The sequence below is a fragment of the Camelus ferus genome, chromosome 30, assembly GCF_009834535.1.
Source record: "Camelus ferus isolate YT-003-E chromosome 30, BCGSAC_Cfer_1.0, whole genome shotgun sequence".
NCBI classification, from domain to species: domain Eukaryota; kingdom Metazoa; phylum Chordata; class Mammalia; order Artiodactyla; family Camelidae; genus Camelus; species Camelus ferus.
In genome coordinates, this window is record NC_045725.1 from 15376044 (window position 1) to 15389996 (window position 13953).

At 49.6% G+C, this 13953-nt stretch overlaps 1 protein-coding gene across 5 annotated transcripts in view; it reads right to left on the minus strand.

Annotated features, from left to right (window-relative positions):
- Nucleotides 1–641: 641 nt before the first annotated feature.
- DYM (dymeclin) overlaps nt 642–13953 on the minus strand; it is a 310625-nt gene continuing 297313 nt past the window's right edge. For all 5 annotated transcript variants that reach the window (XM_032470527.1, XM_032470531.1, XM_032470529.1 and 2 more), the window contains one exon: nt 642–2959. In XM_032470527.1, the coding sequence (XP_032326418.1) occupies nt 2810–2959 (150 nt within the window). In that variant the 3' untranslated portion in view covers nt 642–2809. The remainder of the gene's footprint in view (nt 2960–13953) is intronic.

Consider the following 13953-nt stretch of genomic DNA (forward strand, 5'->3'; position numbering starts at 1 on the left):
AGAATGATAAATTAAGAAACTTAGGGCCTAAAAGCACTCCCGTACTGAACGTTCCTCTTGGTTGGACCTTAACAAGCTGGAGGAAGAAGGTGCTGAGTGTTCTGATGCTGGTCCTACATCCTTCCCTCTCCATCTTCCTCTTCTCCAGCTCCTGCAATTTCCTTCCAGGGGAGAACACTGTGCGTGTAGTGTACTTTCCGTGCTTCACTCTCAGGGACTTTCTTTTCTTTCCTTCCTGTCTTTGTCCTTGAGCTGCTCCATATCCCCACTGCCATGTGCACTGCTGAATGGTGGCCAGCCTGTGATGCTGACCTTGCAAGGCTGTTGTTCACAGATCCTCTAACACCAGCCTCAATGGGTGACTGTGGAAACCAGAGTTATAATTTTGCATCTTTTTTGCACAGTGCCTTGAACTCTTGGTAGGGAAGGTGCCACTGAAAGGGACGTGTTCTTTTAAAAATAAATACTGTGGAAGAACACTTTGTTGGTAAGATCACATACTACAATAATAACTTCATGTCTTGGGTAAAATCAGGTGTTAATTTACATTCAAACACATGATGGTCCTGTATTACCTCGTCCTACACATTTTTACTTTGTGGAAAACAAAAACATTCCTAAGTAAATTAATGCAAGTGTAATTCAAGTTTATCATTTAAATTTATTGTCAGGTAATGAATCTTTCACAAAAATAGAGAGACTCCTGGAGGACTTGCAGAGCTGAGGCAGTGATGCAGCGGTGTCTGGAAGTGTGGACTCACGCGCTGCCTCTGAGGCTGGAGCCCCAGCTGAGCTGTTAGACCAGCGAGCACGTCTGCTGCGTGGTTAAATAAAGGGGCGGGGCGTGGAGGAAGAGACCACTGGAGAATGGGCCTGGCGGCCTGGAGAAGAGACTGTGGGAGGCCCTTGATCTGGGCTTACTTGGTGGTTTGCCCTCTATGACTGAGTTCTGGGGGACTGTCTCTCCTCTGGTCACAGGATCTGACAGTCCTGCAGCCCAGTGATTGTCCCGCAGCCCTGCCCGGCCCTCAGTCTCCTAAGATAGCCCCATGGTCCTTACCAGAGGCTTGGCTGCTCCATGTGACCCTTTAAAAATTTTGTGTTTTGATTTAAAGGAAAGGAAGCAAATCAAAATGCTTTGGAAACAAATTAAAGCTACTATCATTTTCCCACATAAGAAATAAAAATGATTGCTACCTGAAATAGGTAATCACATCATTTCCCCCTTCTGACTGAGAGGACTGCTCCTTCCACCTTCAAACTGCCTCTCCTCCAAGCCAGACTAACAGAAGCCATTCACATGTCTCATCTGCTGGTCTGAGGCAGCTGTTCGTGTAGACACGTCAGAGGCCTGAATGGAACGAAGGCCTGAGGTGGCGGCGGGCAGGCTGCACGTGCCTCCTGGGTCCACCCACCAGAGATGGCCCTTTGTAAGTCAGCCAACCTCAGGGAGCTTTGGTCTCAGTCCCTGTCCTGACGATAATGAAATCTCCTGGCCGACCTCAAAAGTTGCTGGAAGGACAGAGCAGCCAGGCTATCCATGGGTGGAAACCACACAGATGTGTACTGACCTGTGGGAGTGTTTGTAGCCTTTTCCAGAGCTCAGTGTGAGAGAAGATGGTGCCTCTTAGGCCCTGAGAAGACAGTGATGGACCAAAATGACTCAGGCTCCAGCCCAGGGACATGGGGACAAGGGAGAAGCTGGCTCTTGATACAGATTCAACAACAGCAGGTTGAAACAGGTGCTCAGCCTCGTCTGGGACCGTGTGCTTTCTATGCAGAAAAGCAGAGAGTTTTTGTGTCTTTGAGAATGAAACTAGGCCACAAAGAGGCCGTGGACCCAGTGCCTGACCGGAAAGGCCCGCCCGCCTCTGCCCTCAGTGCTCACTGCTCTGCTCAGGGTGACCCAGGAGGCTGGTTCCCTCAGAGAAGCTCCTTCCTCCAGCTCAGGGACCAAACTGTGGATCCCACAGGCTCCAAAGAGTTTAAACAAAGTCAGAAACAAAGGGAAAAACATGTTTTTCATCCCATGTGGAATACTGTATTAATCAAATTGGTCTCCTTTTTCTCCTATTAGTCTGGTTGAAGAAAAAAGACTGCTTTCAAAATGAAGCTTTTCTTTTCCCAATGATTAATACAGAGTGGATTAACTTAATTTGTGCTAGACTCCAGTTTAATTCAGCTACAGCTCAGAGGCCAAATCCACAGAAAAGTTAATCTGGGCTTCATGAGAAGGAACCATTTCTTTCTTTGAGGGGAAGATGCAGAGGGTCTAAAGGCTTATATCCAACTGCCCGGGCTTATATCACAGGCCCTCTGAAAGGCAATCACACACGCGCGACTTCATTTCCTTACTAACTCCTGTCCTGTCATCTTTTCAGACTGATATTTCTCAATGTTGAAAGAAACACGCACACACACACAGACACTAGACCAAAACAGAAATCTTGAATGTGCAAAAAAGAAAGAAAGAATGTACTGGTCAAGTGTTATATGCCTAAGGCATCAGGTTCCTGGAAAAGCTCTAGATTTTTGGTTCAGAAATAAAACTGCATGTGAAAGAGCAGGTTTCACATTTATTATTGTCGTGTACTCCCCTCCCCCACTTTGCGCTATCATCTAAACTAAGTGATCTATTGCCAACTGGCACTCATTTTCCAAACCCAACTGTGCAAGGGAAACATGCCTGTGTGATCTTCTTTAATAGAAGATGCACCAGGGAATCTGTCTACCTCTGTTTCCCAGAAAGCAAATAACTAGGAAGGCTGCTTGGCTGGAGGGGGTGAGGGCGGGAGATGGCGTCCAGCCCTCAGTCAGAATCCATCGTGAACAGCTGGATGTCCTGCGGGTTCCAGTACAGGCCCACGGCTGAGTTGTACACCAGGGACCAGACATAGGGGATAAAAAACTCCTCAGGCTGCTCCTCTTCCACATATTTGAATTTCAGTTCTGGAAATTTCTGTAACGAAAACAAAATGATTGGATAAATCTCCCAGTCCCAAGCAGAAGCAGGCGTGGTTTTGAAGTGGTGTGTGGCGCGCCTGGAGCCCACCTCCCCTGACTGGTCACAGGGCCTGCGAGCCCTGGGGCCAGAAGACCCAGCTTCCAGATGACTCCGGAGCACGTGTGCTCACCTGCAGGAAGGACAGGGGCAGCGGACGGCAGCCGGCCGCGAGGAGCAGGGACGAACAGGGGGCGACGTGGGATGAGAAACATCAGACAGGAAATGGCCCACTTGGGCTCTGTGGAGGGGGAGGCCGCAGTGACTCCCCGCTGAGCTCGGGGGAAGCTTGGGTCTGGCCCTACAGACGCTTCCAGGTGACCGGGTTGCTCTCTGCGGCCCCAGTGGAGGACTGAGAACACGTGCAGCTTTGAGGTCCCGTCAGCAGCGCTTCCATCGCAGCGTTCCACCAGGATTCGGGGTTTGGATTTTTTTATTTCACTCCTGACCTATTTATTCCAGCCAGGGCGGAGGAAGTGAGTCTCCTTCCGAGAGCCTGAGTTGCCGCTGGGGTCTACGGAAAGCCTCCGGGCCGCTTCCCGGGCCGAGGCGACTCCGGCCCGAGTGGCTGTGGTCTGGTGACCTGTGTCCCAGGTGGGGCGGGGAGAAGGGGGCAACAGTGACAGAAGAGGAGGGTGCGGCGGAAGGGGAGAAAGGGAGCAACGCACACACAGAACGCATGGCTCACAAGGGCAGATTTTTATCCAGTGTGTTTGCTGCTGTATCTGCAGACATGATTTGATGACTGAATCAATGAAGCAGTCAACCATGTAAGGACCAACCATGTCCCAGGCACACGGGTAAAGGCTTCACATCTACTGCTGTATTCAGTTCCTCTTACATGAGTCATTCATTCATCATGCTGGTTGAGCGTCTGCTCCTCTGCACCCGGTGGGCGCCAGGGCCTCGGGATACAGGGTGAGCAGCCGCACCCTGTTCCTGTCCTCACTGAAGGTGCGTTCACAGAGACAAACGGAAGCAGCAGCAGCAGCAAAAAAACAATAAGAGAGTAGTAGGAAGGGAAGGACAAGAGGCTCAGAGGCCTGCGGGTGGTGGAGGGGCAGCCGGTGGAGAGGGAAGTGTGTTCCTCCTGAGGGAACAGCACGGACGGAAGGGGAGGGGCAGAGGAAGAGTGAGCCCTGCTTGGCAGGGCCCAGACAGGAGGACAGGAGCTGCGGGAGCCACATGAAGACTCCTTGCCTCTGAGCTAAGGTTCTGGAAGCCGTTTAAGGGCCTCAGAAGGGGGTCTGATGAGAGTGGCTCTGTGCAGGGACCACTCTGATCACAGGGGGATAAATCCAGGGCACCTGGCAGGGACAGGGCCTGGTCCAGGTGAGGGGCATGTGGCCTGAACAAAAATGACACTAGTTGGGTAGATTTAAAAGATATTAAACACAAAGGAGGGGGGGCAGGGGAGAAACACACACACACACACACACACAGAATTACAGATTTTGAAAATCATCATTTGCAGTAATTAAGACTAAACATCTTAGTGCTGGATCCTCAAGAGTTCCAGAATGAGGAGAGAGGGGCAGAGTTAAGCAGGAAATGCTTCGTGGCAAGATGAGTTTTGAGCTACATCTTGAAAAAGTGGGTAGGCAGGAATCCATCCAAAGGAAGGTCCTCTGATCATGAATGTGACTTCAACATACCAGAGACAGCACAGTCCCTGTTTGCTACGGCTTTTTCATGAAACCAACTCTATTCCACGGCTTCCAGGGCGTAGGCAATTACAGAATATACACAAGTGGGTTTTACAAGTGGCCCCAACTCGAGCACTACCTACCCCTATGTCCTCCCTCATGCTCTATACACTTTATACTTTGTAAAACTACTCTGGTTTAATGAAAACCCAAGCCTTTTCAGACCATCAGTGTTTCGAGTCAGCTCTTCACCATCAGGGTAGGCTGGAAGTCTCAGTGCGGGCCAACGGCAATGCTGATTACAGCGCGGGGAGTGACTCCTCCCAGGGGCTCGTGGGGTCAGTCTGGCTGACAGAGTTAGATCAGCTCGGGGACATGGTACCACATCCAGCACTTAATGATCGAACTGAAAATCAACCAGGTCCCCGAGCTTTCCACTCCCTTGTCATCCACTCACTAGGCCCCTTGGGTCTCTCCCGCCCTGGGCCCACATCTGGGTGCACCATAACCACTCAGCAGCTGGGTTTTCTCTGCGGGCCCGGAGCCCCCGGCATCCTGGATGGGCTTCCTCACAAGCCCTGCGCTGCCCCGGCCTGGCGTGGGGTCCTTGGGTATGGGGACAGGGCTGCTGGAGGTGGAGTAAGTCTTTGTCACAGGATCACGTGTCTTATAGGTAGCAACACAGTGATCTTCTTTTCCATGAAAAATCTGCATTTCTAGTAAGAGGGTGCAGCAAGCAGCTGCCACTAACCGAGCACTCCCCGAGCACCAGGTGGGTCTGGAAGCTCCCCAGGCACAGGGTGGTCAGTCAGCACAACATCCTGCTGAGGCCGCTATGGCCAACCCCACCGAAGGAAGGTGAAGAGGGCCTGGAGAGCTAAGCAGCTCGCTCACACAGCCTGGGGGGTGGAGTCGGGGGTGGGGCCTGGGTCTGACTGGGCGGGAGAGTCAGTTTGAAAGGCGACACCGCAGTCACAGCCACCCGAGTGCTTTGTCCTAAACTTCAGTTCTCCTCGGCTCCATGGAGTCCTTCGGGGTTAGTTCTGTGTTCCTTCACCATGTGACACAGAGTCTGGCCACTACTGGTCTTTAAAGAAATGACCAAACCCACAGTGATATCAATAACCAAGAAAGGATGGGGGGCTGTGTTTAAAGAAGAAAAGAAATTTGCCCCCTAATAATGAGGATGAAAGTCCCAGTTCTTGGAATGGCCTTAACTTGAGAAAACCTCTCATTCTGTCCTGGAGAGAAGTGAGGGGGCCAGGAGTGCAGAGGGGGTGTTTGAAAAGGCCCCCCGGCCCCCTCTTTGCTGCCTTCAGCTGGAATAATAACACCCTACATTTCTAAGTGGCAATGTCACCAATAAGATGCACTCCTTGTTGTCAGACATAAAAGTGACTAAAAGATGTGAAACCTTTTCTCCACCCAGTGACATGTTTTGGGGTTTTCCTACGAAGGATGGCCTTGGGAAAGGATGTGAGGCTGCTCACACGAGACTGCTCTCTGGATCTCCAGGGAGGGTGGGATGGGAAATAAGACAAGCAGAGTGCTTTCCTAAGAATCCTTTCCAATTGAATTAAAGGAGCTCAGGCAAGAGCCGCTCAGGGGGGTGACACTACGTTTATGTGCTGGCACTAACTGCCCTCATGGTTTTGGGGAAGTTCTGATGGCTCTCCAGTCAGGAAAGTAATGAGTCAAAGACAGCCTTTAGATCGTACACAGGCAGAGCTAGGAAAGGGCCACCAGGAGAAGCCCGGGGCACCCCCATGACGAGCCTTCCCACTACCTGGTAGAAACAGCTGAAGATGCCTCCTTTTCACTCTGGCGCCAGTTTACCTCAAAACAATAATCCATCTCAATCTGGAGTAAATGTAGTTAACAAAAATCTCAATGTAGGGTGACACCCAGAGCGGCAAGAATATCCAGATATAATATATAACAGTACGTGAAAATAGTATAAAATGGTATAAACTTTACCCAGCAAGAGCAGACAAATATTTTCATTGTGAAGTCTTCTGGTGGATCAATGATTACTTCTATAGAAGTTCTCCATAAAAACGCAATGAATTCAGAGGTTACGGCTAATGTTCATAGCTAACATAACCAATTACTGATCATGTGGCAGGCGTGTTCAAACACCGGACACATAGCTACTCATTTAATCTTTGAAGTAACTAGAAAAAGCACCTGACAGGCAGGTGGACGATCTGATGCAGCCCAAACCTTTCCCATCCATTCATGCATCAAGTGCTTGCCGAGGGTCTGTGTGCAGCAAGCACGGTACCAAAACTACAGACGCACACAGTCTCAGTGTTTAGGAGCTGACAGTCTAGTCCTTGTCACCTGGGTGACTTGGGACAAGTCTCCTACCCTCACTCAGGCTCAGGCTCTTAAAAGACAGAGTTTACTCCACTCTGAGATTGTGAATTCAACCATTCTACTTCACAGGGTTGTGACAATCACATGCGATGAGCCACATGTCAACTTTTATACTTTTACTTTCTCCGGTGCCTAACACAGAATAAGCACTCGGTAAACGCTGGCTGTTAGCACTGACATTACAGTGATCCGCAAATGGAAGGCGTGGTCTTACTTTAGAACTTTCAGCAACCAAGTCTAAAGGCTGGAAGTACCACCCCTGGCCTGGTCCTAAGCCCATTTCTCTCACTCCACCCGACTGGACACATCTCACTTGACAACCCTGTTTCCTGACTCTGGTATTAATCACAGAAACATAGAGAACCTGGGCCTCCCCATGTGAAAACCCAGAAACAAGGGCTGACAAATGGCTTAAAGCGACAAACTCATCTTCATTAACATTTTTAAAGAACAAAGTTATGTCACTGAGAGAAGGCAGGTTCCGAAGAATTGCCTTCTGTCTGTCTCCGAGTCATCATTCGTTGAACAGTGAGCTCAACGAGCAAACGCATTAACTGCAGATCTGCACACAGTCCTGGGAGGCAGCTATCCAGGCCGACTGGAGGCAGGGACAGGCCCTCGGGTGAGGTTATGGCTACGGTAAAGCGAACAGAAGGGTCACCTCTAAGACATATCTGACATTAGCTTCACGGCCTCCCTGGAGGATTACGGGGCACGTTCAACAACATCCATAAAGAAGCCAGGGCTGTGGCATCTGACCTCCGAGCTGCATGGTGCCTGGGCAGCTGACGTGACCCAGGAGTGAGGACGCCACCCAGCTGGGCGCTCAGGGGAAGTGACATACACTCAGAGCGCCCTGGTGTCAGGTACTTCCCACCTCACCCATGACCACCTGTAACAAAACCAAAGTGGCAGCTCTCAGCTTACTGGGTGATCCCCCTCACAGCAATCGGGGCTTATCTTGTTCACGTGTTAGCTCACTTGGGCACCATCTGTCTCCCCAGAATACAGGCCCCCAGAGGGCAGGGGCCTTGTGAGCACCTGGCAAACTACTGACACTTGGGACATGTTGTTGAATGAGTTAAATGAATGAGTGCCTGACTTCAAATCCACACATAATCCTGTGACACCAGTCTTATTAACTCTATTGGATGGATAAGAAAGCCAAGATTCAAAAGGCTAAATGATATGCCAAAGAGGACAGAGCTAGTAAGTGGTGGAGTTGGGGTGGAACGGAACCACACCTGTCCACCTGGCCTCTGCAGAGTCAGTCAGGAGCTGTCTGGCCGTGCGCTTCTTTACAATGTCTGTATCTGATATGGGTGCTCGGTTTCCATGTCTTTCCAGTAACGACAGTGAGCCTCAGACACCACTTCCATGTCCCCCAGCCACTAAGTCACTTCTCCCTTGTGCCTAAGTGCCCTCATGGGAAGCGATGGAGCTGACTTCCAGCCCTGGAGTCCAGGTGGCCCCCGGCTAGAGGTCAGGAGGCCTTGGCTGTCTGGGTTCAGCTACTGACACGCTGGGCAGGTTGGGGCAAGTCACAGAATCTCTCCAGGACTCAGTTCTCTCACCTTGTGTAAAATGAAGGACCTCTGAGCTCCTTCCCATTCTACTGGGTGTGGTTTTATGAGATGACCCCAGTGTGTCAGGTCTACACACTTGTCCTCACTGCATGCCTCCCAGGCTCTGCTGGGTGGACCTGGAGAACGGGCTAAACGAGTCAAGTTCAGTGGCCACCCTAAAGTCAAGCACGTGCTGGTTTCTACTCGGCCAGGCTTCACCTGGTGGTAGCTCAGGCGAGAGGGTAAAAAGCTGAAGGTTTCTGAGCTGTCTGGTATGCTGACATCAGATGGTATTAAAGGCTAAGATTCCCACAACTGCTTAAAACCCAAGACAAACATGAGGCTGCGTTTGAGCTGCCGTGGCCTGCGAGCTCGCGGCTAAGTGGGCTGAGGTCCCAGGCGTGGCCACGTCTGTGCTGACGAGTGAAGGCCCGGACCCTTCCACGGAGTGTGTGCTGCTGGACACGGGACAACCAAGACAGCAAGTACAGACAGAGTGACACGGACGTGCTCCCACTACCAGCCAGACCCGAACACGGCAGACAGCACACCCGCGGGCCCCTCCATCCCCAGTACCTGCCCCTTCCTCCTCGGGGGAACAAGTCAGCTGCGAGGTATCATTTCTTGGGCTATTTGCTTGGAACTTTTTATCAACATTTAAAAGGTTCAGCAAGGAGGATAAAGCATAAATAGCAAGAAGAACAAGCGCATGGTCTCCAGGACAGGCTCCAACAAAGCTAACGTTAACCAAGCACAAGTGAAGTGCTTTCTCTTTCCTGCAGTGAGCTGTTTTTTAAGACAGTGTACTGGGTACATTTTAAAAGGGTGAATAATAGGCATAAATTATAAAAGAGTTTAGCAAACACTCTTCAGTCAACCTGACAATGTGAATGCAGCCTCTGCAGAACTAGCTGTGTCCAAGCTGCCTTGAACTTGACCCCTCTCCCAAGTCTACCTGCCTATTGAGCCAAGAGCGCGCCAACATGAGCTGAGATTGATACGGACATTCTTAAAAACATGTGGTCCTCTAATACGTCTCAGAAGTCCAAGAGCTAAGGAAAAGAAAGACGAAAGGTTTTATTTAGCACTAATGACCCTGGGGACACATTTTGTCAAGATTCAGTCTAAAAAATGTCACAGTCTGAATGTCAGATGCACCACCCAGAAAAAGTCACTCTTTCCCTTGTGTTCTTGTCAAAGCTGTGGAGAAGGGTGATGCCATCCTGTGACGGCTCACGGAAGTCCAGCGTCCTCACTGCAGAGCATCTTCACCCCTGACTCGGACAGCAGGGCCCAGGCCGCCGGGGCCTTCTCGGCTCTGACGCTGTCCTCTCCTCCCCACCGTGTCTCCTCTCTCGCCTTCTCAGGCTCCATCAGTGACTGCTGGGTGGATGTGCTTGAGGGCCACTAACACTCTGGGAAAGCGGAGGAGGGGCTCTGGGGGGACACACACTTTGACCTGACAGTTATGGCAAGGGGCTGGCAGAGGGCGGGCTGCTGGTCACCGCAGTTTCTGGCTTTTGCTCCTCTCTTTCTGAGTCTTGTGACTCAGCGCAACAAGGAGGGAAAGCCCATCTCGCAGGCTTGGAGCTTGGTCTCAATCCAAAGCTACTTACAACAATCTTGTTGTTTTGATTTTTGGAGCCAGAGGTAATGCTAGACTCTCGAGTTTGGCCGGAATGTTTTTATCAGCTCCAGTGAATCAACCCACCACAGTGGGACATCCAGACGCCCAGCCCAGAGACAAAGCAAAGGTCTGATTTGGTGGTTGAGACTCGGGTATAAGAAGCAGACCAAAAGCTTTAAAGAGCGTCTCTGCTGTCAGCTATGTGATCTGGTGAAAACCCACAGGAAGTTCAGCGAACAGATGCAGGGCTCGACTGCAATAATTTTATTACCACAAAAGTTCAGTAGAGCTTTCCCTTCCACCTGAAAATTATATAGATAGCATCAGAAACTCTAGCAAGCACCTGGCAGGGCTCCAGGAAGTTTAGTGCAATTTACAATCAAATATCTCGACGGCACATTAAAAAAACAATTCTTTCAAAGGCCACATCAAGCCTCTGGATAGACAAGTGATGGGTGATGGTGGGTAGTGAGGCAGCGGGGAGCTGGTGTGGGGTGGGATGGGCGAGGTGGGTTACTGCTGGCAGTGCACACAGTGCTGGCAGCGCACACTGTGGAGGGTAGGTTCTGTACAGATGAAAAGTCAACTGGTTTCAAGATCCTGTCATAAGATAGCAAGGGAGGCATTTACATGCAACTCTTTTACCCAGGGGTGAATTTGAAGATGATTATCCAGTTTCCCTCCATTCCTTCTGTCATATAGCCTCACTGTGTCATGCTGGGTCCTTCAATTAAACGCTGGGGAAGCACCAACTATACACGAGGCATTGTGCTACACTGAGGCTGTAGAGGAAAGAAAGGGGAACAACCGCTGCCCCTCTAACAGGAGGGATAATTTAGAGGCGGACTAGGAAGAGGGGGAGCGGGACACAGGATGAAGAACAGTGTTCCGGAAGGGGCGCCTGGCTCCACCGGGTGGTGGGGGGGTGAGATGCCAGGTGGGCTCGACAGCCAACTCTAGAAGCATCTCTACAATCAGTTCAGCTGAACTGGGGTCTGAACGAGCCTGAGCCTGAACTACATTCCACGTTTCATAGAATGCACTACCAAAGTATCAAATATTATTACTTAACTGACAAAAAGGAAACAGGCACTGGTCCGTGAATTACAGCAACACGGAAGGTGAAACAGTTCTATTTTATGCAAATTTATTTCAAAATTGATGAAAAACTAAATTCAAAATAAGGAAAATGATAAAGAATTATTAAAAGTTACAAATTAAGAAATCCAAAGCTAAAATGAAGACGCCCACCATGAGGTGGCTCAGGGGACAGTCACAGTACCTCACGTGTCTAAGAGCACGACGGCTGGCCCGGTGGCGGGACCTCTGGGCTGGCTCTCTGGGAAGCAAGCTCCCACCAAGGAGAGGGCTACAGGTGAGCAGGCGCCTGTCCTGAAAGCTCAGGCCAGGTGACCCACCTCTCGCTGAGGACATTGTTTTGCCATCTCTGAGTATTACAAGTGACACCAATGGCTTCTGTGACTGGTGGCAAAAGAACCTCTGAGGAGATACAGACGGATACAAGGCAGAACCCACACTCGTGATGAGCTCTCTACAATCTCACTGCCACATCACCAGCCAGAATCTGAAGCCCACTTGAGACTGAAGTCTGAGCAAATGTCAGACCCTCCCCTCACAGATACAGGTTAAGGTGGGTCGTGGAAAGGAGGATGTCTTTAGTTGAAAATTTCTCTTTTCTGAAGGCTGGTGGGGCAGCCCGGAGGAGAAGGAAGTGAGGACAGGCTCTCCTGCTGCAGGGGAAGTTTGAAAAAGGCCTTGACAGGTGGGTTCTGACCTGTAGGGGCAGGACCAGGGCCAGGCACTGCCTGCGGAGAGACCCTTGTGAGCAAACAGCGAGGCCAATGGCTTACCTGTGGGCCTGGCAAGGCCTGTGGGGCCAGGGCACAGGCTCGAAGGCTGGCAGCTGGGGGCACCGATGGAAAGACAGAGGGTGGAGACAGGGAGGGGGGCCTTGAGGGCTAGGACAAGTCTGTTCCTTTGGTGAGCTTAGAGTTGAGACAATAGGTAGGTTGGGGATAGATATTTATAATTTAAAAGTCATTAGCTCTGAGATGGGAGTTGAAGTTGCCAAGTGTGTGAACGCCTCAAGAAGACTGAACTACATCACTGAGTCAAAGCCTCTGCTTCGAAGGCAAGTCACTTCCCATTCGGACGGCTGGGAGGAGGAGAACGTTTTGATTCCACGGTGGGAGATGAAGGGCAAAAGTAGAGAACTCACTGGCAGAACTTCTTGTGCTGAAAGCAAGCCCAGAGGGGGAGCCGCAGATGACCTTTGGAACGGTCTGCCCCTCCTGCCGGGGTGTTGTTATTTTGGAGAGAACCCAGCTATCTGGCCAATAGAGGGAGATCCCAGAGAGATAAATGCATTGCTATGAAATAAAATTCTAAGTAGAATATAAACTCCATGAGGGCTGGGATTTTTGTTTTTGTTTTTTTCACACTGATGTGTCCTCCAGTACTTAGAATATTGTCAGGGGCTTAAGAGATATTTGCTGAGTAAATTAATAAAGGAATAAATAAGCAAAGAGGTAAAAATTGCTGTTTGTAGAAAAACTCAAGAGTTATAGGGGGGAAAACATTTGGGAAAATTGAGTCCCGCACCCTAGGTGAGTTAGTGGAATAAATGCTCAAATTTATTTGTGACAAAATGAGCCAAATTAAGCCCATGTCACTTTGAGGAGACGATGAACTGACTTACTGAGATTTGGGGGTGGGGGGAGGCGTCAAATCTAATAGATTAATTCACTTCTCAAGTTGCCTCTTCTTGCTCTCCAGGATCCCACCACTGTCAGACACTCGCTTACCTAGGAAAATTGCATAGTAGACAATGGATGATGCTGATACAGATGGTCAGGTCATGGTCACGTTTTGTGTTTCAATGTATATCTAACTGTGGAAAGTAAAATGAGCTCATTAACATGCGCTAGTCATGAATTTTGCATGATATGTGAACTGAGACAAGTTCCATTTTTAATTAGCCCTTTACTTTTCACTCTTGTGAAGACTGCAATAGGGTTCAAGGAAAAGGGGGAAGATACGGCCTCAAAATGTAACAGTTAAGCCCTAAATACTGTGTCCATGATAATATTTAATTGTTTTTCAGATTCATACGTGAATTAAGTGGGAGTGGGAGCTACAGATTTGGAGAAAGCTATCTGGAAAGAGAATTCCAACTAAGACAAACGTGGAGATAAGAAGTTGTCTTCAATTCCTTAAGGAATATCTTCTTTGAACATTCTCAGGATTTAAGTTATAAGCAAATGTGACAGGTTTTCAAGCCTTCAAGGGGCATGACCCATTCTTAGAAAAGTCATGCCTTAATTATTCCTTAGCAAGAAGTTAAAACTAGGCTCTGATAATCAACAGCCCCCCACACCCACTATATAGAATTTTTTTCTTCCTCTTATGGAAAGACCCTATTCCAAGTGTTACATGAAAAGCCTTGTGGTTGTTAAACCAATGGTGTTTTCTTCAGTCTACTTGGAAAGAATTTTAGAACCTCTAGTTCAGTCCCAGTGACTCCTGTAGCTCCGTCTCCCAGTGACACAAGCATGACCCATGAGTGGCGACCAGACTGTGACTTCCTGTCAAATGCAACCGCCCTGGCCCCACGGTTATTCCAACATGTGTGATCAATGAAGTAAAAGCACATAATAAGGTTTGTTCCCTTCTTCACAGCCATGACGACTAACAAAGGGAATGAGGAAATTTAGA